General features: G+C 39.5%; 1 protein-coding gene and 1 long non-coding RNA gene across 4 annotated transcripts; one reads left to right on the top strand and one right to left on the bottom strand.

The window, feature by feature from the left end:
• Positions 1-11,927: 11,927 nt before the first annotated feature.
• On the top strand, positions 11,928-13,085 carry LOC120780903. The gene is made up of 2 exons (XM_040113140.1): positions 11,928-12,414; positions 12,497-13,085. Exons 1-2 carry the CDS (start codon positions 12,202-12,204, stop codon positions 12,602-12,604), a joined length of 321 nt encoding a protein of 106 aa, XP_039969074.1. The 5' UTR covers positions 11,928-12,201; the 3' UTR covers positions 12,605-13,085.
• A 68-nt stretch (positions 13,086-13,153) lies between these two features.
• On the bottom strand, positions 13,154-15,218 carry LOC120780904. Of its 3 annotated transcripts, none has more exons than XR_005705960.1 (4): positions 14,355-15,218; positions 13,852-14,290; positions 13,621-13,796; positions 13,154-13,566 (listed from the first exon to the last, which is right to left on the bottom strand). It is a non-coding gene; the product is annotated as an uncharacterized LOC120780904 (long non-coding RNA). The 3 variants fall into 3 exon arrangements; XR_005705962.1 differs by having other exon boundaries at positions 13,627-13,796; XR_005705961.1 differs by having other exon boundaries at positions 13,648-13,796.
• Between the last annotated feature and the right edge of the window lie 4,504 nt (positions 15,219-19,722).

The following is a 19,722-nucleotide window of genomic DNA, read 5'->3' as shown; positions in this document are numbered from 1 at the left end:
GCTGGAGAGTGGGGAAGTGATGCTATGCGCCTTCCTGGACATCGAAGGTGCCTTTGACAACACATCTCACAGGAGTGTAGCCAGGGCACTGGAGAGAAGGAATGTGGCAGCACCGGTGCGTAGATGGATAGAGGCCGTACTGCGCACCAGAATTGCTGAGACTACAGTAGAAGGTACAAGGATTCGTCTCGGCACAAAAAGGGGCTGCCCACAGGGTGGTGTGCTATCACCACTACTATGGAGCCTAGTCGTGGACGACCTGTTAGCACTACTAACGGACAATGGAATCCGCTGCCAAGGGTATGTATATGTAATCATAGCCAGAGGTAAATCTGAGGACACTCTCTGCGAGCTGATACAACGAGGTGTAAACTAGGCAAAGGGGTGGTGTAGAGGAGTTGAATTGAGTATCAACCCCTCAAAGACGACTATAGTTCCGTTTACGAGACGCAGGTCCCTACCCGGTCTAAGGAATCTTACACTTGGTGGTAGAGAGGTCGAGATGACTAGCAGGGTCAAATATGTTGGTCTTACGCTGGATTCAACTTTGCGGTGGAAGCAGCATGTACAGCATTACCAAAACAATTAACTTCACGAAGAAGTTCAAGGTTACCCTCGGCAACAAGAATGAGTGGAACGACTCCACTTTTGAGCTAACGCTGAGGGAAAGCACGTTGAAGTGGTACACCGACGGCTCGAAAACATCAAAGGGAATTGGTGCAGGGATCGCGGGTCCACGCACCAAACTCTCCATATCGATGGGTAGCTTTCCGAGAGTTTTTCAGGCAGAGGTCTTTGCCATAAATCGATGTATAGTGATAAACCTCCATCGCAACTACCGCAATGAGCGAATAACTATACTCAGCGATAGACAAGCGGCACTAAAAGCAATCTCCTCCTTCGATATCAAATCGCTACTAGAGCAGGAGTGTAGAGAACGGCTGAACAGCCTAGCTGAACGAAACCAGGTGCACCTAATTTGGGTGCCTTGTCATAGAGGTATAGCCAGCAACGAACTGCCTGATGAGCTTGACCGCTCTGCAGCCTCGACCAATATGGTAGGGCCCGAACCATTCACCGGGTGGGCCCCCATACCGTAAAAGAGCTGCTCCGTAAGGAAGAAAGAGTGTTCAGGGAAAGCAATTGGCAACGAGCGCATGGTATGCGACTTGCTATGTTGCTAATTGCGGGGTACAACCAGAATTGGTTTAAATCAATAATTAACCTCCCAAGGGATAAACTCAGGCTACTGGTCGCATTCTACACCGGCCACTGCAAGTTGAATAGACATTTATTTAACATGGGCCTATCATCTTGCGCCAACTGCCGGTTTTGCGACAGGGAGCCTGAAACTCCGGAACACCTGCTAACCGACTGCACAGCAGTCTGTAGACGCAGGTTAAAGGCCCTTGGATCCATGTTTCCGAATAGGGATCACATCGCCTGTCCCTGTGAGTTAGGAGAGGGCACAATAGACCTAAGGTCGCGGTGCATTCCTCAATTATTTATCTATCTATCCCAGGTTTTGAATCCCACACTCTTTTTGCAACGCGTCGCAGATCTCTTCGGGGGTGGTTATCTCATCCAAGTCCTTACACATAATGGTAATATTATGAGTTTTTAGCTGTATTACAGCCATCTCGCCAATCACTCTCACTAAGGCGCTTTCGTACGTGTCGGCTCTCTTATCTGCTTGGTTTTTTAATTCAATAAGCAGGTCAGGAATATCCAATTGGCGCTACGTAGCGAAAAGAAGAAAGGACTGGCGCGCTGTTGTTAACTCGGCTATAATAGCGTAAGCGGTGTCTACGCCAATTAAGAAGAAGAAGAAGAAGCATGTATCCTTTGAGGGTTTTTCTGATATACCTCACGTTTGAACACAGTTCTTCAAGGCCACATTTCACATCACATTTAATTGTTTTCAGGATATTCGCATACGACGCTCCCTCCTTGTTTGTTAAGGTAATAGGGTCTGGTTTCGATCTAATTCTCTTTCGATCGGTTTCTTCTTTCTAACCAACTCTACCCATTTTCCACCAGCGGGCTTATCTCCCGAACTGTCTTTATACATGATTGCAGTGACCGCACTATTTGTTGCCTGCACTTGTTGACTTATGTTTTTGGGTTTCTTCGTTGGTGGTAAATATCCCAATGACTCGCGTAGTCTCTTTGGGGTATTTTTATCACTTTGGATAGGGAATACCTGCGACGCTCTCCCTACCATGACTCTTTTCGACGGGTTCTATTTTTTTTTTATGCCTTGTCATACAAGTTTGTGATACAACTTACAAGACACGCATACCTTGATTTATATGCCTTTGACCAGACATTATTCTTTCGAGCTCCCTATTTTTTATCCAGTTTGCAGAAAAGATGAAGCTGTAAAACAAATTTTGTTATACAGTAGAGATTTAGAAAAGATAAGATGCATAAAAGTTAAGTATATCGAAAAGTTAAGCAGCTTTTAGTCGTCACACAGAACATTAAAAAGTTTAATACTTCTTAATTTTTCGATACTTTTTCTATTTCTGATGTCATTTTAACTTCTGATATGTTGATTGTGTTTACACACACATGTAGTGCTGTACACGTGGGTAAACAAAAAGCGAAGCGAAGAACACCGCCGAAGAAAAATAAAACTTGCCATAAGGAATGGTCGAAAAAATGGAAGTTCCCCTGAGCAAGGAAGCAAAGTGCGACAACTCAGTCAGAAGCAAGGAGAAAGAAATGGGAAAACAAGATGGCTGGAGCACGGTTAAACGTAAGCAACTAAAGAAGACACTATAGCACTGCAATAGTAATAGAAAAAACCGGGGGAATGTCATATAGCGAAATCCTCAGGACTGTCACGAAGAGTGATACGTTGCAAAAATTAGGGGAAAATGTGACCAAGATAAGAAAGACGGCAAAAGGAAAAATTCTGTTAGAGCTGAAAGAGGCCCAGATGAAGAGCACTGGGGTCTTCAAGACCGAAATAAGTAAAGTGTTGGGAGCAATGTAATGCGCAAATAAAAGCTCTAACTCACGATATTCTTGTAGAAATACCTAATCTTGATGAAATCACAACGAAAGAGGACATTACTGAGGCAATACGCCTACAAGTAAACGAGTTGAGCAATTTTGATATAAACTCGATTAAGAGCATCAGGACGGCATACCTAGGAACCTAAACTGCCGTGGTAAGTCTACCCGCAATGGAAGCAAAAGTACTTCTTGATGCACACAAGATGAAAACAGGCTGCGTAGTGTGCCAAATAAGGGCGAAGCAAAACCTCAGGAGGTGTTCCAGATGCCTTGAATACGGACATCTGGCGAAAACATGCAACAATCCAGATGACAGGAGTGAGTGCTGTGTCAAGTGTGGAAAAACTGGGCACTTTGCTTAGTCGTGTAATAAAAACCACCCGTCATGCAGTGCATGTAAGAAAAAGGACAGGGAAAATATCGACCACCAAATAGGAAGCAAAAAGTGTCCTCTATATCAAGAGGCGTGTAAAAACATCGACACACACCACCTCAAAGCTGCTTTCGACAGCACGAAAAGTAGCTGCCTTTATGCCGCGATGTCTGAATTTGGTATCCCCGCAAAACTAATAGGCTGTGTAAGCTGACGCTGAGCAACACCAAAAGCTCCGTCAGAATCGCGAAGGACCTCTCCGAGCCGTTCACTACCAGACGAGGTTTCAGACAAGGCGATTCCCTATCGTGCGACTTCTTCAACCTGCTTCTGGAGAAAATAGTTCGAGCTGCAGAACTTAGTAGAGAAGGTACCATCTTCTATAAGAGTGTACAGCTGCTGGCGTATGCCGATGATATTGATATCATCGGCCTTAACACCCGCGCCGTTAGTTCTGCTTTCTCCAGACTGGACAAGGAAGCAAAACAAATGGGTCTGGCAGTGAACGAGGGCAAGACGAAATATCTCCTGTCATCAAACAAACAGTCCTCGCGACTTGGCACTCACGTCACTGTTGACAGTCATAACTTTGAAGTTGTAGATAATTTCGTCTATCTTGGAACCAGCGTAAACACCACCAACAATGTCAGCCTAGAAATCCAACGCAGGATAACTCTTGCCAACAGGTGCTATTTCAGACTGAGTAGGCAATTGAGAAGCAAAGTCCTCTCTCGACAAACAAAAACCAAACTCTATAAGTCACTCATAATTCCCGTCCTGCTGTATGGTACAGAGTCTTGGACGATGTCAACAACGGATGAGTCGACGTTGCGAGTTTTCGAGAGAAAAGTTCTGCGAAAGATTTTTGGTCTTTTGCGCGTTAGCCACGGCGAATACCGCATTCGATGGAACGATGAGCTGTACGAGATATACGACGACATCGACATAGTTCAGCGAATTAAAAGACAGCAGCTACGCTGGCTAGGTCATGTTGTCCGGATGGACGAAAACACTCCAGCTCTGAAAGTATTCGACGCAGTACGCGCCGGAGTAAGCAGAGGAAGAGGAAGACCTCCACTGCGTTGGAAGGACCAAGTGGAGAAGGACCTGGCTTCGCTTGGAATATCCAATTGGCGCCACGTAGCGAAAAGAGGAAACGACTGGCGCGCTGTTGTTAACTCGGCTATAATCGCGTAAGCGGTGTCTACGCCAATTAAGAAGAAGAAGTGAAAAACATCTAAAAATGAGAGTGATGCAACTCAATCTAAACCACTGTGAGGCTGCACAAGAGCTTCTTAAGCAGACGGTCTACGAGGAAAAGGTCGATGTTGCTATACTTTGCGAACAGTACAAAAATATAAGCGGCGCGACATGGATCTCTGACAACACAAACAAAGCTGCCATATGGGCATGTGGAGGGGAAATGTTTCAGGACAAACCGCCATCAGGGAAATCGTTTTACACACGAGCGAAAATCTGTGGGATCAATTTTTATAGATGCTACATACCACCGCATATCGCAGATTGATTTTGAGAAAATCCTGGACGAACTAATCAGAGAAATTCTGTCTGCTACAAGAAACGTGATAGCAGGCGATTTTAATGCATGGGCAATGGAGTGGGGTAGCATCTGCACAAAAAGGCGTGGAGATGCTCTGCTAAAGGCCTTCTCGTCGTTAGATATGGTGTTCCTAAATACCGAAAATCAAAATACGTTCGTGAAGAACCATCGGGGATCGGTCATTGACATAACCTTCGCTAGCAGTTCTCTAGCACGGACAGCAAGGTGGCAGGTGTGCGACATATATAGGTATACACACAGTGACCATCATGCTATTATGTTCGAAATCGAACACTCGGTACACAATCGAAGGAATATGTCCACTAAGAAAGTACAGAGAAAAGGATGGAAGATGGAAACCATGGACGTTGAAATCTTCAAACTCATGTTAGATGGTCATCTAACATTTGAGGAAGACATAAATCGACAGGCGGAGACCCTAGTGCGGCACGTCATTAAAGCATGCGACGCTTCTATGAGTAGGAAGAAAAATGGCGCTCGTAGAAAGCCTGTTTACTGGTGGAATGAGTATATCGACACATTAAGTAAGGAATGCCACAAAGCGAGGAGGAAATGTCAAAGGAGTCGAGAACTCGCAGAGCACACGCAATTACGTGAATGCTTTAAAAGAAAACGTAAAGATCTCAAAAAAGCAATCAAAAAAAGTAAATCTTACTGCTTTAAAAAACTCTGCGGAAATATCGACGAAAACACATGAGGTGATGCTTATAAGCTGGTAATGATGAAGATCAGAGGTGGCAAAGGACAAGCACCGACGTGCCCCGCGCTACTGAAAACCGTTGTGGAAACTCTATTCCCCGCACAGCTCCAGAGAATCGAACAGCGCAAGCGCAAGAACCTGCTGAAACGGAATGGACAATAGTCACTGATGTGGAGTTAATAGACACGGCAGATTCGGCATACAGGCCACATATTATAAGTGCACTAGAACGTAACAAAACCCCGGCTTACTTGGTTAGGATCATATCCAGCTACTTGTCCGACCGGTTGTTACTGTACGATATGATGACGGACAAGAAACATTTAGGGTAACGGGTGGAGTTCCACAAGGTTCCGTGCTTGGCTCATTGTTGTGGAACGTATTGTACGACGGGGTGCTGCGTTTCCCTCTCCCAAAGCAGGTACAGATAATCGGGTACGCGGATGATATTGCCATAACAATAGTAGCAAAAGAACTGGGACAACTTGAGTACCTCTGCAATCAAGCGGCGTTAACGATTAAAGAGTGGCTCACGGCAACAAAACTTCAACTCTTTGGGCAAAAAACTGAAGCTGTCCTGATCACAAGCAATTGACAATAGACTTAGCTTTAAGACACACATCGAAAAGCTCGTATAACGGCCGCCCTATCAAGAATAATGGCCAGCATTGGTGGACCAAGCCAAAATAGGCGAGCGCTATTTGCGAAGGTGAGCCAATCAATTCTGATGTACGCGGCGCCCATATGGGGACCTGCACTACAGCAAAAGACGTATGCTAAGAAAGTGAAATTAACTATGCGCTCAATGCCATAAGGGTCACATGTGCATTTCGTACGGTATCCCACGAAGCGGTTGGGGTTTTAGCAGGCATCATACCACCAGAGATAATGGCCATGGAACTCAAAAGAGTATATCAAGGGTCTGAAAGTCTGGGCAGGCGACTAACGGCTAAAGAACGAAAGGATGAGAGGCAAACAAGCCTCGATGAGTGGCGATGGGATGCAGCTACGAAGGAAAGATGGACCCACAGACTAATTAGAAGCGTGCAAGCATGGATAGAGAGGAAACATGGAGAAACAGATTTCTACCAGACGCAGTTTTTGACGGGACACGGGTGTTTTAGAGAGTATCTCTATAAATACGGACATGACGACGGGACGAATTGTTCCTTCTGCGACAGCAGCGGAGAAAACGCGCAACAAAATGCATATGTTTCCAGTCATAAGTTGCTTGTTTAAGAAAACAGTTGTACTTGTTTTGTTTTGAACACATCAATGTATAGAAAATGGAGTATATGTCGCCGAAAAATGTAAGATTTTAAAAAAATTAGATGAAGGCGTGTTGGCTAATGGATTGGCCATAGATTTTCAGGTTTCTTCAATTTCAAAAATAAAATATTAAAACATATGAAAAAAACAAAGAAAATATTTATGCAGCAGTGTCAGGTACATCTGGCGAAATTAAGAGAAAAACTATACATACACACGTGGGTTTATAAAATCAGCTGTACAAGTGGTTCTTAAATCAACGAGAAAGACATTGTCCAATAAGTGGACCCATTTTGAAAGCTAATGCAAAGAACTCCGAATGACTTTAGAGCAAGTCTAGGCTGGTTTTCAAAATTCAAGCGTCAATTACTCCATTTATTAATGCTTTGCGGACAAAAATGCATTAAATGGAAACCTCTTTTGTGAAAAGACTGCCCCAGTAAAAAACGTAATGAAAGAGATACGTCTGTATAATACGCAAATGCAGGAGGGTTACAGAAACTTAAGCCACTTGTGATCGGGAAGGCTGCCAAGCTATGTTGCTTCCTGAACTGAAAAATTCCGCTGAACTACAATTATTCTGCAAATGCATGAATAACATAAAAAATTTTTAAAACTCGCTTTCATACAGTATTTGTAAAAGATTTTATTATTGTATTTATAAAGTGATTTCAAACTAGAATAAATTCCGATTTGTTTTATAGGTACGTCGCTTTAATGTTCAAAATAACTTGCCTGCAAAGACCATTCTTCTATAGGATAATTGTTCTGCGCACTCGACGTTCATCGACGGGAACATTTTTTGTATGTTTCTTCCATTAAATGTCACAGCAGCTATTCAACTAATCGACCAGAATCGAATAAAACTGACAAAACTTTCTAATCGCAATAAGTTGTTGACATCCATTGCGACTCAAGAAGGCCTGCCGATTCATGAATTAGTGCACAAACACGATCTTGGTCAAGCAATTTTGCTATGAAAACTTGCATGGGATGAATGCCCTCAAAACGTTTTACAAAAAGCACGGCATAACTTATTAAATCATCAGTATGATGTCGAAAACCATATCCATCTATCGGCGCTATTTTCACCAGATCCTTTTTATAATCGCATATTCGAAGAGACACAAGAGTTGTTGACTTATTAAATGGAATGAGTACAAAACAAAGTTCTCCAACAAACATATTTCACAACTTCGCGAACTACGAGCGGACATCGCAAAACCGTATTCGGAGAAAAGGCTTCATCAGAATAAGGTTACTGATTACTTCAAAGTTTCAAACATCGTATGAGTGTATATATCACTTATATATGTAAACAAATGCACTATATATTACACAAAGAGGAAATACATGCTTCAAATCACGGACAACTTAAGAATTCGAAAAAGTTAAGCACCCCAATAACAAACTACCAACTATTTCGAGCCACTACTGTATCACATTAGAGAAAGTGTGCATTCGGGTATGCAAGAAACATATACTACATACATATATAATCAACTTATTAGAAATTAACTTGCCTATCCAAATTTAGAGTTAATAGAGTAATTAACCAATGCAAAACATGTCAAGAAGTAAAATATGATAGGAGACGTATCAAATCTAAACTTTGTCTTACAGAAACACCAACAAAAAGTAATGAAATCATCCATATAGACAACTACATTATAAAAAGTTCCACTTTCTAACAACCATAGATTTAGAATTTTCTAAATTTGGTGCAGTTTACCCATTAAATGATAAAAATCATATATGTAAGTTTAAATGAGTTAAGCATCCACCCCTTCTACTCGGTAAAACTGGCGCATCCTAATGCTACAGTACAATACACCACCGCCGATGACACAATAACACAACTCACCACACCTGTAAAACCCACTAAACAAAAAGGATGGACAACAGGATAGCACACTATTCGTTCGATACACTGTGCCGCGATAACACCTCACGCTATTCTACATTTAAACTTTTCACCGATCCTGTGCGCGTTAATTCGAATCGTCAACAATCCGGAGCTCAACATAACATCGTCTATACATCGGCAACAACCGGGACACATGCGCCTAAACATCATCTCTCGCTGCTTTATACGGACACCATATCGTTGATCATCAAGTGCTTTTATTTACATATATTGTACATTTTTATTATAAATATACTTAGTGGTAAACAGATGTGTATAATACCAGATCAATTACAATCAGTTTAAATACAATATAAAGTACACTTGGATTCTTTGTTGATAAAGTGGAGGTGAGTGGATCAGTGAAAAGGACACCTAGTGGGTATACATACACTTAAACAGTAACAATTATTGAACAGTTAGAAGATTATTTCGCTTAACCAAGAAAAGCACGAAAAATTATAGCAGTTAATCAATTTAAAGCCCTCAGAATAAACGAATTTTTAAATAGTGAAAATGTTAAAATTAATCTAACATAACCAAATAGCCACATAGGTAATACAGATGTAGAAAGGTTTCATAACGCCATAACAGAGAAATTTAGAATATTGTATAAATTAAATCAAGAATTATCAGTAAAACAATTATTAAAAGGCTATTAGAAATTATAATGGTAGATTTCATTCGACAATTAAATGTACACCAAATAAAGTACAAAATAATCAAATAAGTGAAGATATAGTAAGAACTAATTTAAATAAAAATAAATATTAAGTCGTAAACGAATTAAATAAAAACAAGCAAAATTTTAAAGAAAAGAGGAGAGAGAGATTTATCACAAATTATAAAGCTGTTAGATATAAAGAACAACCCGGTATAGGAAAGAAACACAGGAAAATAAAAATTCAATCAATATTAAAAAACCATTTAAAATTTATAATCTTTCAAATGATAATAATGATACAGAGATGGACATCGACAGCTAAGGTATATATGACAACTCAGGAACTGATGGAAAAAATAAGATTTATTAAAGTGTAAACTTCCTTTAATACATAGAAATAAAAAATGGAAAATATAATTAATGAAAAGACAGACAGATAATTCAAAATCACTTACGAGAGGAGTAATGCCACGAAAAGATACGGCCATTTAAAGAAGGTTTAAAGACCGGAGCACACTCTTGTGAACCCTCAGAGGTGATCTAGTGACTGATATCTAGAGCATTCTAAAATTATGGAGGAAAAGCTTCGCCAGCTTGCTAAATGGCAGTGAAAACATAACACCAAGAGATGGTGAATCCGATTCCCCAATATATGACAATGAAGCAGGCTTTCCATTGCCCGAAAGATTAAAACCCACCTTCAACAAACTGGTTGGATCTTACCAATGCGGCTTCAGGCCTGGATACTCAACAACTGAGCAGATAATCATCATGCTTCAAATCCTGGAAACGACCCGTAGAAAGAGAATCAACTCCGCCACCTTTCCGTCAAAGCTGCTTTTGACAGCATGAAGAGGAGCTGCCTGTATGCCGCTATGTCTGAATTTGATATCGCCGCAAAAGTAATACGGCTGTGTAAACTTACGTAGAGCAATACCAAAAGCTCCGTCAAGATCCGGAAGGTTCTCTCCAAACGGTTCGATATCAAACGAGGTTTCAGACAAAGCGACTCTCCATCGTGCGACTTCTTTAATCTGCTGCTGAAGAAAATAATTCGAGTTGCAGAACTAATGAACTATTAGAATGTACAGCTGTTGGTGTATGCCGATGATATTGATATCATTGGCCTCAACACCCGCTCCGTTAGTTCTGCATTCGCCAGAAGCAAAGCAAAAGGGACTGATGGTGAACGAGGGCAAGACGAAATATCTCCTGTCATCAAACAAACAGTCGTCGCACTTGCGACTTGGCTCTCACGTCACTGTTGACAGTCATAACTTTGAAGTCGTAAATAATTTCGTCTATTTAGGAGCCAGTATTAACACCACCAACAATGTCAGCCTGGAAATCCAACGCAGGATAACTCTTGCCAACAGGTGCTACTTCGGACTGAGTAGACAATTGAGAAGTAAAGTGCTCTTTCGACGAACAAAAACCAAACTCTACAACTCGCTCCCACTCCCGGGCTCCCGAAATCCCGGGATCCCGGACTTAAAACTCCTCCCGGGATTTAAAATTAATTTCCCGGGATATTCGGGATTTTTGTCCTTTTTTTTAAACACTGTTAGTTATTATTTTTTCATAAACAAAGTTGTATTTACAATAGATGAACATTGCCAAAAAACAATTAGTAAGAATTTAGTACTTTACAACACTGTTTGGCAGCAATCTGGAGGTTGCTTGTAATTTTTTAAAGACAATACCACCAACTAGTGTCGAATGCGAGCGTTGTTTTTCAGTGTCTGGAAGCATTTGCACTAAAATCAGATCTAGTTTAAACCATGAAACAATGGATGCGCTTGTATTTTTAAAATACTATTTAAAATTAGTTCCTACAGAAATCGATCTGTGATTTTTATTATTTGTTTTTTGACAAAATAATATATGTATATATAATACCAAATACATAGGTATATTTTTAATTTAATTCATGTAACTGATTCGAAATAAAAAGTGAATTATATATTTTTTTCAATTTATAAGAAATAATAATTATTATTAAATAATAATATTTTTATTATAAAGAACCCAAGAACATGGGCATACTCAATTGAATCTATGTAACTGATTGGAAATAAAAAATAATAATTTAATTTTTTTAAATTTATAAGCAATAATTAGCAATTTTTATTTTCTCCCGTTTTTCCCGGGAATCCCGGGAAATGAAATTTCGATATCCCGAAATCCCGGGAATTCGAAAACATTCCAGGAGTGGGAGCTCTAGTGCAGGGGCATAGACGATGACAACATCTGATGAGTCAACGTTACGGGTTTTCAAGAGGAGGGTTCTGCGAAGGATTTATGGTCCTTTGTGCGTAAGCACGGCGAATATCGCATCCGATGGAACGAAGTGCTGTATGAGATATACGACGACATTGACATAGTTCAGCGAATTAATAGACAGCGGCTGCGCTGGATAGGTCATGTCGTACGTATGGACGAAAACCCTTCAACTCTGGAAGTATTCGACGCATTAGTCGCGGGTAGAGCAGGGGAGGAGAAAGACTTCCACCCCGTTGAAAAGACCAGGGGGCCTATTCTGTATCTCGATTCGGAAATGAATTTTCTCGAATTCGAATTTTTTGTATTCGGTAACTCTATTTTCGCATTTTGAATCCTTATTTCGAAAAGTGAATCCGAATTAAGAAAATTTGCAACTATGTAATTCGAAATTAATTGTCAAATGTATTCGAGGGACTCGGTTAGCAAAAGTCAGCACACTAAACAAAGCCAATTTGAAATAATGGTGGAGTTTATGGAATCACATCCAAACTTGGCCAAAGGCTACGTAAAATGTGCCGACACTAAACAAACAAGTAAACATTTGTGGGAGCGGTTGAGTGAGAATTTAAATGGAGATGGACCACCCATACGGGACATGCTTTCGTGGGAAAAGGTAAATTTCTGTGTGAACAAAATTATTTTGCTATTATACGTTACCTGTGCATTAATTTCTATTTATTTTGTTTGCATTAAAGGTTTGGGCGGATTACAAAACCCACATTAAGGCTAAAGCTCACAAAAATAAGTTACATATGTCGGGGACAGGTGGTGCCTGCAAAAGTTCATTCCTTCAATTCAGTTGAATTAAGAGCATTTGACTTACTGCAGATAAATCAAGCGGTAGATGGGATAGGAGATGCTCAAAAGTTCAGTGCGGGAACAAGTGAAGTCACACAAAGCTACCAATGTGAAATCACGGATCCAAGCACTCAGAATGACATAAGTGATTTGCAAAATTTGGAAGAACTACCACCTTTAACGCCACCTTCTCGCCCCCAAACGTCACCCAAATGTAGCACTGTGCGGTCAAGTAAAAACAATCTCTTGAAAATGCAAGTAGACGGGCAAATAAAGTTGCACAAGGATTGTACTAAGATTTTAAAAGACGTGAATTACAATTTAAAATCTTTAGTTAAATCTAATAAGAAACTTGTTGAACAAAATGAAGAAAAAATAGAACTAGAAAGACAAAAACTAAAGTTTGCAAAGTTGAAGCATGAGTACAAAATTAAAAGCGACAGGGAGAGGAACAATGTAAGAATTGCAAAACTTAAAATCAAGGAACAAATGTTAAATGTAAATACCCGTTAATTTTACTTATTGAAATGTATGAATAATTGAAAGAAATGAAATAAATGGATTGCTTTTTAGTTACTTTATTTAAATTACGAACGCAAGCTTATTTTAATTCGGTCTCGTATTGTTTGCGCAATTCGTGAAAACTCGTTTTGATCTACGCTGGGTAAAGCCAAATTAGATCGTTCTTCATTAATTTCAATTACTGTTGGTGCTTCAACGTTGTATATGAGGCAAATGTTATGCAGGGCACAACAAACGTTCAAAATTTTAACAACTTTTTTTGGTGCATAGTGAAGCTCTCTTCCAGCAAGCAGGCATCGAAAACGACTTTTTAAAATTCCAAATACACGCTCGATTATTGATCTTGCTTTTGTAAATTTTTCATTGTACAAACTTTCAAGTGAATTTTCTTCTGCATTGCGGTAAGGCGTAAGGAGCCATGGCACTAATGGATATCCAGAATCACCTTAAATAGGATAGATAATGAATAATTAGTAAGCCTTAGGCTATATATAATTACAAGTACAAGCGGTTTGAATAAAATCACCGGCCAATTAACCATGAAGATTTATCTCCATTTTGATAGTTGGATAGCATGTTTTGTCATTTGTTTGAAAGGCTCCATACGTGTGCATCATGCGCTGCTCCACCATAAACTCCATTTACAGCTCTTATATTCATGTTATGGTCACAAATCTAATTATAAAGTACAATAAATAAGTCTGAATAAAACGTCGTAATATAAACTTACCACCATAGCATTGACGCTATGCTTTAGCTTTTGATTAAAAAAGAGATGTTCATCTTTTACTGGTCTAACCATCTGAATGTGAGTTCCATCAACAGCACCTATTATTCCTGGTAATCCAAATTTTGAATAAGATTAATTCTTAGCTTCACGCTTTTCTTGTAAGCTCATTTCAAATTTTATGTGTTTCGGACACATTGCTTTTTCAATAGCATTCAAAACTTCTGCAATACATTGAGATGTGGTGGACTGTGCTAACGCTGCAAACCGGTCTTGCCCTATTTGATGTTGATAGCCCCCTTGACCAAGGAATTTTAAAGTAGCAGCAAGTTTTATAGCTGGATTTACTGCCGTGGATCTTATAGGTACCGTTAGTTCTTCAGTTATGCCTCTTAAAACATAATCAAAGGCTTCCTTAGAAAGTCTAAAGTTTTGTATGAAGCTATAATCCCAAATGCAAAAACAGTTTATAACCGAACATAATACATATGTACATAACAAATTACCTATTTTGCGATAATTCCATAATATTAAATTCATTTATGTATCTTCTCGTAATCCTTTCCTCAATAATTTCCTCGTCCTCCATCCACAATGCAACGGAATCCATATTTTTCAGATAAATTTAAACTTATTTCATTTTATTTGGACATTTAGCATTCGAAAATACTGACACAGGGTGGTACAACTTTCGCATATTTATAAACTTATTTCGATTTTTTTACAGAATGCTAAAACACATTCGAGTCGAATATTAAATTCGAAAAGAATTTACTTTCGAATCGAGATACAGAATAGGGCCCCGGATGGAATTGGCACCACGTATCGACAAAAAAAAACGACTGGCGCGCTGTTAACTCGGCTATAATCGCGAAAGCGGTGTCTTCGCAACTAAAGAAGAAGAAGAGCAGACAATCACCGTGCGCCAAATACGGGAAAAACCCGTTAAAAGAGATCCCGCACCTTTCCGTCCATTCCAAAGCTGTTTTTGACAGCTCGAAAAGAAGTTGCTTTATGCGTCTATGTCTGAATTTGATATCACCGCAAAACTAATACGGCTATGTAAACTTACGTTGAGCAATACCAAAATATCCGTAAGGATTGGGAAGGATCTCTCGAACGGCTCTATACCAAACGAGGTATCAGACAAAGCGACTATCTATAGTGCGACTTTTTCAATCTAATCCTGTAGAAAATAGTTCGAACTGCAAAAGCAGCTTTGAAATCTACGGAGGTGTGCTGATCCTTTTTTACGGGTGTTTTTCAGGATTTGGCGCGTGGTGACTATGTGCTCAGTTGTTGATTTTCCAGGCCTGAAGCCACACTGTATCCGATGTTTAGAAGGCTTATCCCACGGTAGTTGGCGCAGATTGTGGGATCTCGCTTTTTGTAGATTAAATTCCAATCATCAGGCATGCTTTCGGCCGACCATATTCTACAAAGAAACTATTGCATGCATTTGATTAGTTCTTCACCGCCGTATTTGAATAGCTCAGCCGACAATCCATCGGCCCTTGCCGCTTTATTTTTCTTCAGACGGGTAGCTGTTATGTTGTTCATGATCGGGCAATGGAACGTCTGCTCCATCGTCATCAATTGGGGAATCGGATTCACCATCTCCTGGTGTTATGTTTTCACTGCCATTCAGCAGGCTAGAGAACTGTTCCCTTCATATTTTTGTATGTTCTTACTAGATCACCTCTAAAATAGAATTCTTCCAAAGGCGTTATCTATTATAAATATAAGTATTTGCATGTTACAATAAATATGTAACTTACGGTCTTTGTACATTTTAATTCCTTCTGAGTATGAATAAAAAGAAATATATATGTACATATATTTATGTTTAAATAATTTGGACAAGATTTTATTTGTAAACTAGCTGACCCCGCAGTCGTTTTCCTGCGTGAAATTATGTGTTTAGAAATGAAAAAGTTGAATTTATCATTTCACTTTTTTTCAATGTATCGCAGCTTGATAAACATTTTTTGGTTTCTGTTCCGGTGTATAGAAAATATGGTTTTCCAACTCGTGAGCAGGCCACGTATATCTGGCCGAGTGAAAAACATAGCATTTCCAAATGTATACCATACACTATGCGACTATCCTTGTGTCTCAAATGGAATTTTCACTGGAAACTGAATACGTTTGAACTGAAATGGCAAATCGTTAGAACTCAGAGGAATTCGTAGAATCAAGCATTCTGCCCCTTTGTATTCGATAGCTGCGTCACAATCAGTCAGGTTCCATTACACAGTTTCGGCGCCTGAAGATTGTGGAACATAATAACGACAGATCCAACTTTGAGACGCAAATGATGCGGTGGCATACCAAGCCTATTCAAAGAATTTAGAAATTCCACGATCGATCAATTTGTATGAGCGCAAGTCTCCCGGAATTTGACTTTGAATCTTCCAGTTTAAATCAACAACATCGGTATTTTTGGCAGCTAAGATTGCGCGTGCACTTAAGGAATTGTGGTTACGATAATTTGTCTAATGTCTGAATATTCGTGATGAGTTCATCTTTGGTGAATTGTTAAAGGGAAGATGGAATTGATATCAAACCACCGGAAGTATCAACCGGAATTTACCCATTTCCAATTCTTAGCGAATACGATGTAAAATGTCTTCGGCAATGTCATTTTTGTTCGTATTCCATAATTAACGCTAATTTGATGGCTGATCTTCGCGAAAAGTGTGCGAACTTCATTCCAGTGATTATCGTGTTCCAGCAATCGTAATTGTAATTGTATGTATAATATAGATATTTCCGAATAGAGCAAGTTCTCGCAAACGGTTCACTGACGAAAGTTGAGAAAAAACTCGTAAATGTTAATTTTGTTGCTGGGGGTGTTTTCTCTGTCTGTACTGTATTCTCTGTGTTGAAATAGACTATTTGGTCATTCTCCAAATTAACTGAGAGACGCACAACAGTCATGAATCGCAAAAGTAAATATCATACAAAGCGCTTTATTGCAGTTCACGTATCGACCGTATCGTTCAAGATCAGTAACCGCCATGTTGCTTCCTTTGTGACGTATTTACACACGTATTTTATCGATTACACCAAACTGCAATACGCAACATTGACATGACTTTTGAATGTGAATTAGACAACAGTGGCGAATATGGTACGATCCATATGTTGTCGACTTCGATATGTTGTTAACTTCGATATTCACGCCTCTAAGTTCAACGCTAACTGTTCTGCCATTGTCATCTGGTGAGCGACGCTGATACATTGGATATCCATCATTTCTAGTTTGTGTTTCCGAAAGAAAAGCACCTGGATAGTGTTTCGTACATTTATTGTCAGACATACAAACCGAAGTGGTATTGTTATGTCCGTAAGGTACATGAACCATATTGGTTTCGTATAATTCTGCTTCTATCTCTGGATCAGGAATTTCCGCAGAAATGATTTCATCAATTTGATTTGGTGTAACCACCATCCACCATCCAAAGAAGAATATGTGCGTGCGGCAAACTTCTCTTTTGCCACTCAACAGAGTACATCCAGCATCTAACAGCACCACATATACGTTGCTTTAAGATAAAGTTTACAAAACATCGCAACTGTTGTTTGAAAAGTTGTCCTCTGACATCGTGACGATCGCTTGCTGATTGCCCGCGATCCATAATTTCATTCGTATGTCATCGCATCCTGGGAATACTCGGTTATGTACCATGGGCTGTCAATATACATACTTATGTTGATGCCAAAACGAACGCGACCTCTTCGTGGCATCGTAACAAATTTCAATCTGTAATTGAGCACTTTGTGTGAAACACACATAACGTTTTCACGGTATAAATTTCAATAATTTTTTTTTTTAATTACCTGGAATAAAGAAAGCAAACGACAAATTTGACAATTGAAAAACAAAAGGAAAAAAGTTGAAAAAAAATGTTTGTATGAAAAAAAAGTTATTTTTTTGGAATTGTCCAACTTTCCGACTTTTCCTCACGAAAAGCATACGCTTTTTTTATTTCTAAACTTTCCTCGGTCCACAGCGATCAACCGCTGAAAATTTCATCAAGATTGGTTCAGCTGTTCTCGAGCATTAGCGTTACTAACAGCATTCATTCGTTTGTATGAGAAAAAGAAAAGGGCTCTTTTTAGGGGTTTTCCGGCAATTATTCGAATTTTTTTTGCCATAAAAACCATCCTTGAGCCTCAACGAACATAAAAAAAAAAGAATTGGCAAAATTGGTCCAGGCGTTTTTGAGTTATGTGCCAGCATTTAAAATCATAATTAATTTTTTTTCGGAAAATTTTCCAGAATTTTCTTAAGTATTCTCCTTGTTTGGGCGGAGACCTGTCCGAATTGGTGGTAATCACCGAAATCGGTCCAGGCGTTCTCCAGTTATAAGCGTAGTAACTAACGTCACTTTCTTATATATATATATAGATATGTACAAGTATGTATGTACGAGGGCTGCTATATATATTTTATCAAAGAAAATGGTTTTATTGTTTTTCAAAATATTCTCCATCAAGATTTATACACTTTTGCATGCGCTCAAACCAATTTTCGAAGCACTTTTTCCACTCCGATTGAGACACCTCCAAAACATGGTTTTTGAATGCTTCAACAGCATCTTCTGGCGACGAAAATTGTTGGCCACGCATTATTTTCTTGATGTATGAGTGCCAAGTCAGGGCTGTACGGCGGATGACCCATCAATTCGACGTTTTGGCCGGTCACGAAGGCGCTGGTTTGAGCCGATGTGTGAGAGCTCACATTGTCATGGTGCACAATGATTCGTCTTCTCTTGTTCGTTTTTCGAATTTCTCCGAAGACTTCAGGCAAACAAATGGTGGTGTATCACTCAGAATTGACCGTCCTATGTTGCTCAAGCGGAACAGCCGCCACATGACCAGTTTTGCCGAAGAAACAGGCGACCATTTGCTTCGAAGTGCTTCTTCCACGAACAACTTTCGTTGGATTTGGCTCGTCTTGGAAGACCCACACGGTCGATTGCTGTTTTGTTTCGGGCTCATACGCAAAGATCCATGATTCGTCATCTGTCACGATCTTATAAACGTCTCTTGAAGCACCGCGATCGTATTTTTTCAGCATTTCTTTACACACGAGCCTTTTTTTGAGCGATTTTCAAATTGTGCGGGATCCAACGAGAACAAACCTTTTTTACGGCCAGGTGTTCATGCAACATCGAATGTATGCTGGTGGGAGAAATGCATAGGCATGCCTCTATCTGAAGGTATGTTACATGATGGTCTTGCCTTATCAGTTCACGTACGGCATCGATGTTTTCTGGCACAACGGCTGTTTTTGGACGACCTTCACGGAATTCGTCTTTGAGCGACCGTCGGCCACGATTGAATTCGTTGTACCAGTTTTTCACAGTGCTATAGGATGGTGCTTCATAGCCATACAAAGATTTTAGTTCATTGATGCACTCTTGTCGTGATAATTCACGTCGAAAGTTGTGAAAAATGATCGCACGAAAATGTTCACGAGTTAATTCCATTTTTTTGCCGCGATGAATTTTTTAATTCCCTGTAAATAAAACAATTCACGATTAAATGACAAAACGTTCTGAGTGATGTTATGCTAAAAAATGTCAAACTTTCCAATGGAAATGTCAGATTGCACCTGGCAACACTTAGTGTTGCCTAGGCCAGAAATATATATAGCAGCCTCCGTATTATTTAATACTTTTGCGAATAAAAATGTATTTATGTTTAAATACTATGCTGTAATGCTGCAGCTGCTCCAAATTGTTCTTTCACATTTTGAAACCTTAAAAATAAATTAAATTATTATATATGCACTAAATTTATTAAATTACTTACTTTTCTTAGTTGTCCATTTCTTTATTTTGTCGTTTTTTTTTGTACAACAAC

The sequence above is a fragment of the Bactrocera tryoni genome, unplaced genomic scaffold, assembly GCF_016617805.1.
Source record: "Bactrocera tryoni isolate S06 unplaced genomic scaffold, CSIRO_BtryS06_freeze2 scaffold_25, whole genome shotgun sequence".
Taxonomy (NCBI): Eukaryota; Metazoa; Arthropoda; class Insecta; order Diptera; family Tephritidae; genus Bactrocera; species Bactrocera tryoni.
The sequence above is the reverse complement of the archived record's forward strand: the minus strand, read 5'-3'. Positions and strand labels throughout refer to the sequence as shown.